The sequence below is a fragment of the Boleophthalmus pectinirostris genome, unplaced genomic scaffold (genome assembly GCF_026225935.1).
Source record: "Boleophthalmus pectinirostris isolate CB_2022bp ecotype Guang Dong unplaced genomic scaffold, ASM2622593v1 HiC_scaffold_5, whole genome shotgun sequence".
Taxonomy (NCBI): domain Eukaryota; kingdom Metazoa; phylum Chordata; class Actinopteri; order Gobiiformes; family Gobiidae; genus Boleophthalmus; species Boleophthalmus pectinirostris.
The window spans coordinates 23,860,043-23,875,552 of NW_026571404.1; the positions used below are offsets into that span (position 1 = coordinate 23,860,043).

At 38.2% G+C, this 15,510-nt stretch overlaps 2 protein-coding genes across 2 annotated transcripts in view; both read left to right on the forward strand.

Annotated features, from left to right (window-relative positions):
* Positions 1-8,659: 8,659 nt before the first annotated feature.
* znhit2 (zinc finger, HIT-type containing 2) lies at positions 8,660-10,773 on the forward strand. Its single transcript, XM_055162623.1, has 2 exons — positions 8,660-8,729; positions 8,959-10,773. The coding sequence occupies exon 2, from the start codon at positions 9,003-9,005 to the stop codon at positions 10,701-10,703; it is 1,701 nt and encodes a 566-aa protein (XP_055018598.1). The 5' UTR covers positions 8,660-8,729; positions 8,959-9,002; the 3' UTR covers positions 10,704-10,773.
* Positions 10,774-10,952: 179 nt separating this feature from the next.
* lrpprc (leucine-rich pentatricopeptide repeat containing) overlaps positions 10,953-15,510 on the forward strand; it is a 36,014-nt gene continuing 31,456 nt past the window's right edge. The window contains exons 1-11 of the mRNA XM_055162575.1: positions 10,953-11,162; positions 11,797-11,999; positions 12,076-12,198; positions 12,305-12,426; positions 12,520-12,578; positions 12,667-12,753; positions 12,843-12,969; positions 13,265-13,409; positions 13,485-13,642; positions 13,733-13,838; positions 13,913-14,020. Coding sequence (XP_055018550.1) covers positions 10,984-11,162; positions 11,797-11,999; positions 12,076-12,198; positions 12,305-12,426; positions 12,520-12,578; positions 12,667-12,753; positions 12,843-12,969; positions 13,265-13,409; positions 13,485-13,642; positions 13,733-13,838; positions 13,913-14,020 — 1,417 coding nt within the window. The 5' untranslated portion in view covers positions 10,953-10,983. The remainder of the gene's footprint in view (positions 11,163-11,796; positions 12,000-12,075; positions 12,199-12,304; positions 12,427-12,519; positions 12,579-12,666; positions 12,754-12,842; positions 12,970-13,264; positions 13,410-13,484; positions 13,643-13,732; positions 13,839-13,912; positions 14,021-15,510) is intronic.

The window sequence follows — 15,510 nt, forward strand, 5'->3', positions numbered from 1 at the left end:
ATTCAAATGTCACAAGTCATGGACAAAATATGCTATGGCCTTCACTCTTTTTCTTTTTTTGAGGGAAATCCCATCTCTGATCCCCTCTGCCAAGAGCAGCAATCACAGTCTGCCTTGCCCTCCACTCTTCAAACATAAGAGCTCTCGAAAGGCTGATTTCCTGCTCCTCAGAGGGAGCAGGTTTCTTTTGTCAACTGAGGAGCTAGGTCAAAACAATAACTGTCAGCAAATCATGCCTGAAAATGTAAAATTGTCAGTTGATTTGCATGTCATTTCCCTAAGTCTGTTCTCCAAGTCTTCCCTATGATGGGGTTTTATGCACTTATGGAAATCAGTTTCATTTGCAGTGTGCACATGCTTGCACATTTGTTACAGTTAGGCTATATAGGCTACTTCATGCTAATAATATATAGGCCTAGGCGTAGATCTCTGTCTCACTGAAACTTATGTAGTAAAAAGTTCACACACAAAGGTTACAAAATAAGAAATGCTGTGCATAGGTTTATGTCCATAAGAAGCAGTTGCTGCCACTTTTTTTTTTTTTTTTTTTGTATTTTCAGGCATATATGTTCCCATAATTTAGTCACTAATCACTAGCAAGAGGTTCTTCTCACATGCTCATAATATTTGTGAAGGGGAGGGGGGATGTAGAGATAATATGTTGTTAGTTATCTCAAATATTAAATGATTTTCTTTTTCACCAATGCATACAAACGAATTACACGTTCTATATGAATCAAAACCACATTGGACAGTGGCTCATTTGTTTAAGATATTAGAATTATTATTTAAAAAATATAGATGAAAAGTGATCTTTATATAATGTGCAATGTAAAGTTATATGGGAAATGTAAATTATATATTTTACAAGACAATGCACACTATGGACACACTAATCCTAATGCCTGGTAAACCTCAGCGTCTAAAGCATTATGAGCGAGAATGGCTTAAAAATCCCATGCAGTGCAATAGGCTAAGGTTTAACTGTAATTACAGTACAGCTAAAATATCCCGCTTCAGAAAGGTTGGTCTTATTGTTACTGACTTGGTAAATTGGAGCTCTTGCTGAGTTCACCCACAGTGCAGCTTCAGCTATGAATGACCAGCTCACTGACCAAGCAGTAGTATCACAGCCCCATCTAGTGACAAGTATAGGTAAAAAGGTACATATTCTTTGGGTCTATAAGAAAAAAATTTAAAGGTAAGATGAGAACTGAGAAGGCTACAGCACTTACTAACAACCCAGAAAGTAATTGGAATGGCAGAGACAGGTGGATTTTCTGAGTTGTATGCTAAGGTGACCCAGAGAACAGGGTCACCCTGCAGCCTTAGTTTTGTTCCTATGTGATCTCTCAGTGATCTATCTGGACTGATATTGGAGAAGGAGTTGAACCAGAAGAAATCATTTAACAACAAGCAAGGACGATCTTCCTCCTGAGCAGACACACTGAGGTCCTTTCATCATACATGTCTCTCCCTGGCATCTCCGCCTTCTCCCACTGCACCCTAGCATCAATTTGTCTTCAGAAGATGTGCTTTTGCCCACACAGTGCCCTGTTTTAAAAACCAGTGGTCTAGTAAATGTGTATAAATAAGAGATTACAATTAACTCCCTTGCTTAAACTAATTTGTTTATTCAGAAATTGCATTCAAAAATGAGTTGCAGGCTAAAGCCATCTGCCAAAAAGACACTCATTAAACTTTTATCTCTGCCTACTTTGCATTCAGTCCAGACTCAAATGTCAAGACTCAGTTAAACTGTTGTTCATTACAAGGCCACAATAAACAAAGGTTTGCATTGATAATTATAATTTTATTGATATATAATAATTAATACAGCAAGATCATTCTGCCAAGCACATTTATACTTTCTGTTGACTAAATCAAAGAAGATAGAGGTACAGGATTTGTTATTAAGTTTATTTGAATATATCATTTTTTCCGTTTTCAATTAGATTTTTTTTTTGTTTTGCCACATGTATGACTTTTAAGTTAAGGTTAACTTTATTAAGGTATACTTTATTGTCCCCATAGGAAATTTGTTCTCTGCATTTGACCCATCCTTCAATGCTATTGGGGCACCTCATCAGGAGCAGTGGGCAACACAGTGATGCACCCAGGGACCCATCTCTGTGACCTTGTTCCTTGGCTTGGTCAGAACTACCTGTGAAGCATGAATGCTAGTCACTCAGCCACCGTGCACTGCATGTAACTGTGAACTTGTTTCATCCACTATGTTTTTAGCATTGCCATGATCCTTCAAAAAGCTGTTCTTGACTGAGAATTATTTATGATGTTATGAAAATATGAACAAGAACAAAAGATGTGACACTGCTGAGTATTGCCTAATTCAGCACAAACCAATATGGATCTTTAGATTACTAGGGTCAGTTTTTTTTAAAGAACTTAGAGTGAATTTAAATGTTAGACTTTTGTTCATTTTGGCCCATTCATTCATCTTAAGTTAGTTTGAGTGTGTGCGGGCAGCAGTGTGGGTGCACTGCAGTGTGATCTAATAGCAGCTGACAGGCAGGTTCCAGGGCTCTCTCTGGGGTCCTCGGTGTGTGTTTGTGTATGTGAGCATCTACCGCTCAAGTGATGTGTTCTAATTGGCGGCTCAGCAGGACAGAGGGAGCTGGTCTTCTCAAGTGCTCATGTACAATCATACTCACACTCTCTCTCAGTGCTGTAACGCGTCACTCACACATGTCTACGCTCCTTTAGCCTTTCTACATTTAACATGAATCTAGCGGTCTTCAGTCTTCACTTATTCATTCATCCTCCAGCATCTAACCCACCTCTCAACAGCACTAACCTGAAACGACAGCTGCGCGCCTCTGTCTCACTGGACATATGAGAGATACGCACAGAGCTTAGTGTATGAAGTTACACAGAGGACGAGAGAAGAGATCAATGGAGAGCAAGGATGGGAGATGTGGCGCTTGGGATCGATGTGGCTTCAGTGGTGTGTGATGTGTTATTTACCTGGACAGACTGAGGACAGAGAAAATAAGACCTTCACCTTTGAAAGGCCACAAAATGCTATGGCAGAAATATCCACCAAGTCAGGAAATATTCACCAAGCAGCATGTCTTCAATTTGCATCAGGCTACACAAACAAATAGAACACAGTTTTAGTGTGAATTTTACATTTTACATTATAATTATTATTTAATTATTATTTATTTTCCATTCAACAGATTTGATACGCTATACAAACAAGTCTTCTTAAATAGTGAATGTAATAACCAGTGGTGGAACATAACAAAGTACAATTTTTAGGTATCTGTACGTTACTTACTTTTATTACATTTTAAAGTGGACACATTTTACTTCTACTTCCCTACATTTGAGAGAAGGAATCTGTACTTTCTACTCCACTACATTTTTAAACAGGACTGAAAAGTAAAAGTCTTACTGTTTGAGACCTGCAGAAAAGACTGGGGGTTTATTTTGAACATGTTCATAATTTAAATAAACCAAAATATAACAATAAATAAACACATTTAAAAAGCTACAATAAAAAGTGGCTCTTCAGCTCTTTCTGTGGAACAAAATTCAGCACAAATCAACAAAACATTTGAAGTTTTATTAGATCTCAAAATCTGCACGAAATACTAAATTTTTTTCTCTAAGTATATTTTAAACGGATACTTTAATACTTACTTACTTATTTAATTTATGTTTTAGTAATAGGATTCTGTTCAAAGTTCACATTTTAAATGAACAGACAAAATGAAATATCATTTGACAAGCACATGTATCAACTGACAAAACCACATGTATTTCAGAACATGCTTACACAAGTTTTTATACAAAAAAAACAGGATACTTTAAATTATGTTACTTACTTTCCAGCCTTTGGGATTTGCTAACTGTGTCCACTGAAATTGTGATTTTGATAAGTGTGATGCATGTTATACCTGTAATGCCTTGGAGAAGTTTTTTTCAAATGCTTCTCCAAGAAAATGTATAAATTTGGTCATTTGAGAGTACACACATTAGTTTTCCAGTAGCCTGTTGCAACAAAGCATGTGTGTATATTCCATAAGGCATTAAGGCTTCATTCATTCATTAAGATCATGTAAAGTAATCACGTAAAGTATTACATTTTATTGCTCAGTTTTACCTCCTCTTTTGCTTGTAGACCAGAATGCATTTGTTTGGAAAGTAGTGTGTCAGTTACTTTACAGCATGTCTGACAGGCAGCATATGATCCTCAGACAGCGTGACAGCCACCTTCACACCCCACTCACACAACAACACCGCACATGTGTGTGTGTGTTTGTGTATGAGTGGTGATTGACAGGTTCCCACCCAGAGCCAGACTCGCTGCACCCACCTACAGCCAAAGGGTCTACAGATGCAGAGGTGACGAGGTCAAGGGTCATAGAATGGACAGGGGGAAACAAAGAGGGATGGACAAGGCACAAAAGGGCTGAAGACTGATAAATGTCAGGACAAACAAGCACAGCAGAAGAGATATTGTGTCATTCTGCAACAACTACTAGTACATATTATACATATAATATAAAATAATAATTTTAAATGGGATGTACTCTGGACTGCATGACATAGAAAGGCAACATTGCACGTATAAGGTCATTTAATAAAATCAGTAATATTAAGAAGAGAAAATTAAGTTTATATGCAAATATTTGATAACTCATTTCCTTGTTTTGCCATGACCACTCAGAACATAACAAAATGAGATGCCATTTTTAGTAGCCTATTTTACTAAAGGTGATTTAAGCTGTATTCGGCTGACTTCATTGTGCAAATGCCATCCTTCCTCATTTCTGACACTCAACTCATCATAATTCTTAATGAGACAAAGTCTCAACAAAACAAAGTCTGTATACATCAGAACGTGGCAGATATCTGCTGATAGGAGTTCTCCTCCCCATTAGTTTGCTCTGTATCATTAGCCTGGCCCTCTCCCATTGCCTGTGTGCCAATTACATGTCACGGTTCAGAGGGTTCGTGTGTCCTGTCTGATGAGGACAGGCGTGTTGTGGACATGCGCTCTGGCTTGTTCATCTACATGCCTGTTTGTTTGTGTTTCTGCAGTCTTCAGCCTCATAATCTACCCTCTGCAGAAAGCACACTAACAATTTGTAGAGTATAAAAGTTGATTGAATCTGATATATGTTTTGGTGGCACAGAGAAAGAGGAGTCAACAACAAGCTCATGCAAAATCAAAACTGGGTAGAAAAAAACTAACCCTTGTAGCATGAGGCATTGACAAGAGGAAAAAGCAACAGTTACTTTTTTTTATTGTATTTTTCACAAATGATGAATTTAATCTAATTTCATCTGCTAACAAAATTCAAACTTGCACAGACACACCTAAATGAACTACATGTTGAGGCTCAAAAGCAGTTTCACCATGGGCCTTGTCCCAAAGCAGAGCTAAAATGTTCCACTGCACTAACGTCACAGTTGCAGCCAGAGAGTGCCATCAAACACACTAAAACACAACCTTTTCCACATAACAGTAACAATATATGAGTGTGTGATTAGTACACCCCCAAAATGCCAAGTCTTTCATTTGCCTTCAATTGCTTTCCCCCAGGTAAATTTACATTTGGGAAGTGCAACTGCTATGGATTTTAGTATGTCAATTTAGATTTCCTCAGTTAAAAAGGCCAACAATGGGAATTAATTTGTTGCCAATGGTTACACTTTCCTAGCATTTTGGACATTATAGTAAACTTTAACTGGAAAACGCCTATATACACCATAGAAAAAATATATATATATTTATGCAATTTTACTGTATCTATCTGTCTAATATAAACATTTAATTTAAGAGGTTTTGCCAAATATGAAAGATACAAAACAAATATTTGCAAACAACATGTTTGCATTAGTCTGGCCCTATAGACTCAACATAGGGTTGATACTTGCCTTGCATAATCTTATACATGGCAGTTCATATATATGTGTGTCATGCATGATCTGTCAAGGTATGGATAGGACAAATGTGCACACAAGAGACATGACTGTGAACAGGCATCAAATTAGTGAGATAGCACGCAGAGAAGGCATTTAGGTGTTAGAGCGTGAAGGGGTTCCCCTGCTAATACGGATATAATGATGTGGCTATAACAGTACTATAACAGTGTCCTTCATGCTCGTGTTTCTGCTGCCATCTACACTCGTATCTGCTCTGTGACTCACACCTCAAACATGAGGGCAAGATAGACAGAGGAAAACATAGAAATCATAAACAAGGTTGACATGAGGCTTGTTTTGAATGTAGTGAAAGGCAGCCATACTAACTGTCCTAGATCAACATTCTACTGTCTAACCTGCAGGAGAAATAGACGTGTCTGCACCTACTTAATTTTTCATATGAAGGACCATCATTATATTTGTTTGTGTCAGAAGTTGCATAGTGCACCTGAGGGTTAGAGTGTTTGTTTTTTTCTCATTAAGTTGTAGGTGACCCCTGTAACCTCCAACCCTGCAGAAATATTGCAAGGATTGCAAACTTAAAAATATCACCTGTTAGCACTATGATGAAACCCACAATCTTTAGAAGTACAAAAATAAGAACAGTAAAGCATTAAACCCCAGCCAGTCTCATAGGATACACAAGCTTCTACTCTTTCACTCACACAACATATCACAGCACACTTGTCCCTGGCATTTCAGTGATTTAGAGCATCATCTCTAGTCGAGCCACAATCTTCACATATATGACACCTCAGCTCAACAAGGTTGCTGCAAACACACAAGTGGTGAAGGCATGCCTCTGCCCTGTCTCCACTGCCATCACATTCTCACTTGCTGATGCAGACAGACAGGCAGTGGTCCTCTGGGACACAAAAACACTTCTCTCCTTCACCCCTACCTCCCTGTCCTCACAGACATACCCTCTTTCCTTGATCCGGTGCTCTGTCTCGTGGGGCAGGAGAAGGTGGGGGCATTAAGGCTGGTGATACTCCGATGCAGCAGTCTCAGGTTTGTTCCTGCGGGAGTGCTGCAACAGAGAAAGATACAGTACAGCCAAACTATAAACAGTGACATTTTCAATATATTTCATACTTCTTTCTCCATCTCTGTTAAATTTAAATTACATTACTGAAAATGAGAGTCCACAGTTTAATTATACTGCTACAAGTGCGGTCCACCAGGTGTAGCCATGAATTCATGATACCTTCAGCAGCTACAAACAATATCACAATCTGACAAAAATATGTGGATTTTCTTCATCTCTATTACAATGGAATTTTAACTCCTTTCTCTGCTTGTCATGTTAGGTCACTCTGAGGTTACTGCTCCATCTACCTGTATTTTAGCACATCACATACTGCACTGCACTAAACACAGTCATGTTCAAAGAGTCCACTAGAAGAAGCTGACCCAGCAAAGCATGACAGTTGATGAATGGACAGGATGTGGTGGAGATACAAGGTCAGTGGAAGGATGTACAAAATATTGGGTAAATAATAAATAATACTCCAGATTAATTATTGAGCAGAGCAGGTCCATTGATGCATTTCTGCTGGTGAGTTGAGCCTTCGAGTCTCGGTTCATTCATGAAAAATAAAGGAGGTGTCTTGCACCAAGTCCAGTCCTTATTTGGTGTGGATGCCTTTCAGGCCCCTAATAAATAGTAACACTTTGGTGACCAAGGTCCTGGGTTTAGATTTCCAAACAGGTTATAAAGCCTTATTATTTCCTTCCCAAGAGCCAAAACAGAAATGCCAAACATATTATTATTTTGCATAAAGAGAATAAACAAAGATGAAGAAATTCATAATTTGACAGGTGTCAAAGACAACAAGAGTATTATTTTCTTTTCTGATATTTTTCTTATTTTATTTGTAAAGGGACATCACATATTAATGGACATTTTAAAAATGTAAATAGATGGATAGACAAGGCATAATCTCTGCCTTTTTTTTTTTTTTTTTTTTTTTTTGATTCACAAAAGGAGAATGTGTCATCTTTAAATATTCCATTTGTCCTTTTGAGTGTAATCACCAGTTTAGTTTATTTTAGTGATCAGTATGAGATGAGAAAACATACAGCAACACTAAATGTGTATGAGCTAATATTGGGTTTAATAGACTTTGATATGTGGTACCAATGCCACTGTGGATGGTGTAAGCGCGACGAAACAAATTAGATCAAGGAAAAGTCAGACTTGAAATGTGAGTATGGCACCAAAGGGTGGGGACAAAGCAGCATGCCCATGTCAGCCTTAGATGCGTACTTTATTGTGTGCTTTCCCTATGGGCTGACAGGAGGCACGGGCGCCTGGTCAGGGGTAGACAGCCACCTGACATCTCCCACCTGCATGACCTTTACCATGCTTGACTCCCCGCAGGAGACAATCACCTCATAGCAAACAGCCCCATGGGAGATGTCCATGCGGCACATTCCTGAGTGGTACAGAAAGTAGACAGAAGCGGAGAAAGCTAACGGAAAGCAAATAAAAAGCAAAAAGCAAACAAACAAACTTGAGGAGTGTTCAGTCTTCATTCCAGACATTAGTTAATTGGGTGTCTAAAACCACACAAAAAATTTGTGTAAAGGCAACTGATAGTAAATGATGGTTATAAAATTTTTGTTGAATAAATATGTTTTTTCATTATTTATTTTATTTACTGATCCCTGTACAAGTTTATGGTCTCCTTTAAGGAACTTTTTTTTTTTTGCATGACGTCATCAAAAGCGGACAACTTTCAATCAGCGTTGATTTGTTTTCATCGAAGGTAAACTTTGCTCATATTTATGATTTATACTAAATTTATGTTTTATTGGAAAGGGGACTAAAATGTATTTAACGTGGTCCATTGTCCCGGAGGATCCAACTCATTCCCTCATTCCCCATTATCGTTTTTTAATTAACATGCGTAGTTGTGTTAGCCCTGTGTAGCGTTTGCTATATTGCGAAGCTATCTTTGGTACATCTCATGATCTAATGTGTATTGTTTTCTTTAGGGTGCCTGCATATTTTGCTGCCAGTTTTTGTGTTTGATGCTCCCATGAATCCAATAATCAAACGAAGACTTCCTTCGTCTTTGAGGACTCTGCTGACTGACATCAGTCCGAAAGAAGAATGGACAGACGTACAGCCACACCCGGAGATCAGGGATGGGATTATACTACCGCCCAGGGGAGTTGCTGTGGGACCAGAGGAGCTTCTCTCTCCATCCCATGGCGAGAATACTGCACAGAGCATAGAGAAAAGCGAGAGAAGAGCTGTGTGCTTGCTTTGCCACTGTAAACCCTCCCTGTATACCTGTCCTCGGTGCAATGTGCCCTACTGCAGTTTGACCTGTTACAAGAGCCCTGAGCACTCCGTTTGTTCAGAGGACTTTTATAAAGAGTCTGTTCTTCAGGAGCTGAAGGAGATGGGTAAAACTGAGGCGGAAGGAAAAAAGAAAATGCAAGAAATTCTTTTAGGACTTAGAAAGAAGGCAGAAAATACAGATGGTGGCATGGAGAGTCTGCTGAAAGAAGAAGGGGTTTTGTCAGGGCAATCAGAAGAAGGACCAGAAGACACAAAGATCAATGTAGAAGCTATTGAACTTTTGTCAAGGCTTGCAGAATTACAGGAGACTGATGAGGACAATGCAGAGGAGATTGAGAATATTTTAAGAAACCTTCAAAAAATAGGAACAGAGAACAATGTCGATGCACTAGAGGATAAAGATGCCCAGGATGAAAATGATGACATAGATTTAGCTGATCGATTGCAAGGGTTGGATATTGATGAGCTCTCAGAGGAACAACTGTGGGGCCTTTTGAACAAAGAGGAGAAGAAAAAGTTTGTAGGATTAATTAAACATGGTGCTTTTAATGGACTTGTTACTCTGTGGAAGCCATGGTGGGAGGATCATGAGGAGAGTGGATGGGTACAGATAGAAGTGCTCCAGGAGGAAATGAGTGAAGAGAAAAAATGCAATGCCAATACTGTTAAAACATTACAACAAGGTACACTTGGAAATAAATCTAATACAAAGATTAAACAGGTCAAAGAAAAAAGAAAAGACATAGACAACAGCCAAGAGTCAGCCCAAACTGGTGTCCCTCCAGTTTCTGCAAAAATCCCCAAGTTGAGTTGCCTGTGTTCAAATCCGTCCCCTTTGGTTGGCTTCTCTTTGGTCAATGCAATTTTCAGTTACTCATTCGCTCTTTGTTTCTTTAATGGAGACACTGACTCTCTCATGTTTGAACTGTGTGACATGATATTAACTATGTCTGAGGCACTGAATTCAAACAAAATATTTAACTCAGTCCAGGAGGCATTAGATTCTGTACAAACTTTAATTTTAGGCAAAGGCTACCTCAGTAAGGATGACCCCGATGCCCCCACCAGAGCAGTAGAAGCTGTAGCTCACATACTAACAGGCAAAAACAGGGAATATTCAATTGGATACTGTCTTTCTGCTCTAAGTCAGCTGCGATTAGTGTTCACGCAGGCCAGAGCAGCCTTATCTAAGGAGGAAGACCAGGGAAATAAGAGAAAGAAATACTTTATGGCCTGCAAAAAATGTGAGTTCCTCCAAGCTTGGGTGGTGGAAAATGAACATAATATAAGTATTCTTGCTATTGAGTTATGGAATGAACACAGTAAAAGAGAGACAGAATTGTTATCAATGACTAAAGCAAAGACTGAGGTTCAGCAGAGCTGGAAAAAAGGAAAACGAAGAGGAAATGGTAAATTGGTAGAAGAAATCTAAAGCACTTGCATTTTTTGAATGTCTGATCATCTATTTGTGTGTGTTTTTTCCAATAAACTCTTTTAAACCACCATGTAATTGAATTTTTGTATTATGACATAAACACAGATTTTTTAAAACAAAAAATAGAGCCATGACACTGAAACATCTAAAATTGCAGTAAAATAGAAGAAAGGATTTTACAATAAAACCATGGCAGAAACGCTGGCCTCTGAAAGTGACGTTTTCATTAACATTTGGTCACGTGATGCGGAAGCTTGTTCATGCTGCGACAGAAAACATGGCTGCGCTGTTGAGATCAGCCCGGTTACTTAAGTACAAACCTTCGTGCTTGCTTCAGATCACAGGGACAAAAAGTAACGGCGTGTCGGCTGGTCGATTATACAGCGGAGTAATTGGAAGCAGAAACCTTGGAGTGTGTCCCCACCAGCTATTTCCATCGTTAGGAAATGCGCCCAGGTATCCCGCTACATGTTAGCTAAGTGGCTATCCACGCGTGATGCTGTAATGTCATTGAGGGTCAATGACAGACTCCGACATACATTTTTTTTAACCTAATATAGTTTGATCATCTACATCAGATGTGGAATATAGCAGGCAGTTGTTAATACTTTGTAATAGTGTTGACACTGCTCTCGCTTTTGCACATGCCTCAGTCCTTATTTGCGAGATTGAGCTCACAAAGAGTTCTTTAAAGCCCATGTGTTTGAACCTTTCTTGTTTTTGGCTGCATTAGTCAGAGAGACAGAAACATAAGTTAGTGTAAATGGTGTGATAATTGTTAACTTGAGTTCTTTCTTATAGCATAATTGCTTTCTACATGTATGCTTGTTGTCTTACATTGCCCTTCAAACATGCGTTTGGTGTGATTAAAAAGTGTAATTAAGATCTCATGTCATTTATTATTGTCCTGGTAAATCGAGGTCTGCCTAATTCCAACATATTTGTCTGAAAGGTAATTGTCAGCCTGCCAAGTAGACATTAAAAATAAACTCTGTAATTGCATATTTTTTGCATTTTTATTGTACTATTTTCTAGAGCACCTACTGTTTATACTACTTTATGTTGACTTATTATTCTATTGTCATTTCAGGCATTTGTTACCACTTACAACTAGTGTGGTGCGTAGCTATGCAGTTGCCACAGAGCGTAAAGAAGAGGCAAGTGCAGCTGTACGCTCAAAGCAGGCACAGCAGTTTGACTGGGCTTTGAGCAAGTTGGATAGCTCTGTGAGAAGGACTGGTCGCATCACAAAAACACTGCTACTCCGCATCTTCCATGACATCTGCAGAACAGGTACCTACTGCAACTAAACGAGAGCAACAATGACATGACTAGATTTGCATGAGATTAACTTTGTTGTAATATTCAGGTTATCCCAGTGGTAATCAAGCCTTGTTGTTACTTCGGAGCTGTGGATCACTGTTACCAGAAGTTCCACCTGCAGATCGCACTGAGTTAGCTCATCACATCTGGGAGAAATTACAGGAGCTGGGTGAGAAACCATAATCAGTTTATGCTTGGTTTCAGTATTTTATGATTAAATATACATAACCTCTGAATTAATTTACGTGTAACATTTTTGTGTCACTATGTCACAGGTGCTCAGTATGATGTCAGTCATTACAATGCTCTGCTGAAGGTTTACTTGCAAAATGAGTTTAAATTTTCTCCTATGGACTTTTTGGCAAAAATGGAAGCAGTAAACACCATTCCCAATAGAGTCAGTTTCCCACTTTTTAATCGCATAAACCCATTCACATAGGTGATGTTAAATTTACTAAAAAATACATGTACTGTACTGTATTTTGCACAGGTAACCTATCAGAGACTTATTGCTGCGTATTGTCAAAATGGAGACATTGAAGGAGCAAGGTAAGTTGTCTTGGTGATATGAATATGCAAAATGATTATTTTAAGCCCCTTGAACTAATTTTGTTTCACCAACTGTATTGTTGTATAGCACAATATTGGGATTCATGAAGAGCAAAGATTTGCCCATCACAGAAGCAGTCTTCAATTCTCTGGTTACTGGCCATGCCCGTGCAGGGTAAGGGTGGCTTCCCTCATGTTTTCACAAAAAATTTTAAATTATACTGAAATGCTGAGAAATAATCTTGATTTTCTTTCATTGTGCAGTGATATTGAGAGTGCGAAAAACATCCTTACAGTGATGCGAAATGCCGGAATTGAACCAGGACCTGATACTTATGTCTCACTTCTTAATGCCTACGCACAAAACGGAGACATGGAGAATGTGAAAGCGGTTTGTGAACCTGTTTCTTACGGTTATGCATATCCCAAGTGCTTTTCATACATGGTCTGTTAGATTCAGTTGAATAGTTAACTGTTTTTATGGAGTGATGTGTTCCTGTCATTGCCACTATTGATTTAGTCAATGTGTGTCTGTTGAGTTGAGTGTTCACAATATAAATGCATTGCCAATTCATTATAGATTCACCACAAGCCCTGTTACATGAAACTAAACTGCACACTAGACTTTACTAGTGTGTTCATAATTTACTTTGTAACTCCTTATTTTATTATTTTGTGTATCTCAGACCCTGGAGGCAGCAGAAAATGCAGACTGTAGTTTGATGGACAGAGACCTAATGCAAGTTATTTTCACACTGGCAAAGGCTGGACACCATCAACACACCCCAGAAATGATAGAGCGTATGAGGCATGAGAGGGGCTACATCCCAGGTAAAATTCACCACTCTTTTAGATATAAGTGCACGTTTAGTCCCATTTTGCTTAACCTTTGATGTTTTATTGTAGATGCTATGAATTTGTGTTTGAGTCTTATCACACATGGCCAGGAAGACACTGCCTTTCACATCCTAAAGAGTTTCCCCACCTTGCAAATGGATAACGTTAGCCCAGACTCTCTAAACCTTGGAAACTTTTTCCTTAGACATTGTGTCAGCATGGAAACGGTAAATTGGGGAACGTGTGAAATCTGAAATATATGCTGAAATATATATTCATAGGCAAAGTAATCATATTCTGTTTTTTTTTTTTTTCAGTCTTTAGAAAAAATTGGGCAATACTGTAAAGAGCTTCAAGAGGCCAATTTGCACACATCACCTCTTATCTTTGTATTGTCTTGTGCTTTGGAAGCCAAGAAAACCGGTAAAGATCTTTTATGATTCACATTGTATTTTCTAATAAATCTTTAATAAACACTGATCATGCATTTTTTTCAGGTATGTCTATTGAGCTGATGAAGATGTTGAAAGACCAAAAGATGCCAGTCAGACCACACTTCTTTTGGCCACTCCTCACTGCTCACGTCAAGGACAAAAACTTGACTGGTAAGAAGACACAGTATACAGTAAAAGGCACCTGAGCAAGAAGCATCCATATATTTTGCATATATGATCCATTTTATTTTATACACTATAAATGAGTTTTCAATACACGTACATCACTGTAAATCATAGAGATGCGCCCATCCAGCTTTTTCTGTTACTTTGTCTTTAAGTATCTACCGATGCCCATTCTCAAACAATACCAGTACAGAGACTGAAAATAGCATTTATTTCTTTTAAACACAGCATGAGGTAAACATGATCCAAATGTGTTTTGCAACTATAGAACAGCTTTGTAAAAAACAAAAAACAAAACAAAAAAAGTTTAATATGATGAGGCATTTTGTGCTAGCATTGGTTAGTAAATTGATCAATACCTGATATCAGAATCTATGTCCCTAATAAATCATCCATCATACAGAGACTGACTCCTGTCCACCACACAAAGCTACATAAACCTTCTAACAACAGTAATCAACCTTTTCAATGGCATTTATGTAAAAATGTGGTATTCTGGTTTGGTTCAGTGTATTACGCCTTTATGTGTCCTCTGTACCAGAAAGGGCTTTTAAAGGAGTGTTTCTCTCAAATATTAATACAGCTCTGAGTGGTCGTACTGGGACAGTTTTCATTGTGTGAGGGCAGTCAAGGGCAAAGAGGTCTGATCCTTGCACGAGAGCGCGAGGGGGTCAGAGGATAGAAACATATGGGTTTATACGCATAGACAAACACAGTCTCTGGAGGGTTCTAGGAGTAGATAACAAAGTTAAGAATAAGTTTCAGCTCTTTTGACCAATGAACTCCAAGACCAAAATTCTCCCTGACTTTCAGCTAGAGCACTCTGATATGAATGTCAGTGTTTTTAAATATAGTGGGAATTAGGAATGTAAAGATACATAAATCTCTCGATACAATATTTATTGCAATATATTGTTTAGGCTAGCAAAAGTGTGAATATGCTACTTTCCTGTCATAATGTAAATAATTACAATGTAAAAATGTTTAATAAGTTATTTCATCATGTAATTTGGACTGAAACAGAGCAGAAGATTATGGTATATGTAGTTCTCTGTGTTTTTAGCTGCACCATAACAATGAATTTAAACAGAGAAACTTGTTATTCGATATACTGTGATGGCTCACAATATTATTGTGAGTGCTGTTACCTACACTTGTGCATGACCTTTGTGTTGTAGCAGCTGAATTTTGGTCTTTTAGCCTGAAGCTCACTCATCCACATAATATAAAAGTCTATCATTGGATAGCAAGATTTTATGAACATATCTGCAAATCAAGTCAATTGAATGATTCTCAGTGCAGCTGGAAGGAGGGCGTCTGTCATTATATAGTTTTTGTAGCAGCAGTTGTTTTTTTTTTACTCCTCTATAGATAATATTAATGAAAATGTAGCTGCTTTTGAAATACTGAATTGACAGCTGTTTTTTTGAAATGGCACTAATAATCATCAAGCTATATTTCGTATACTTGTACTG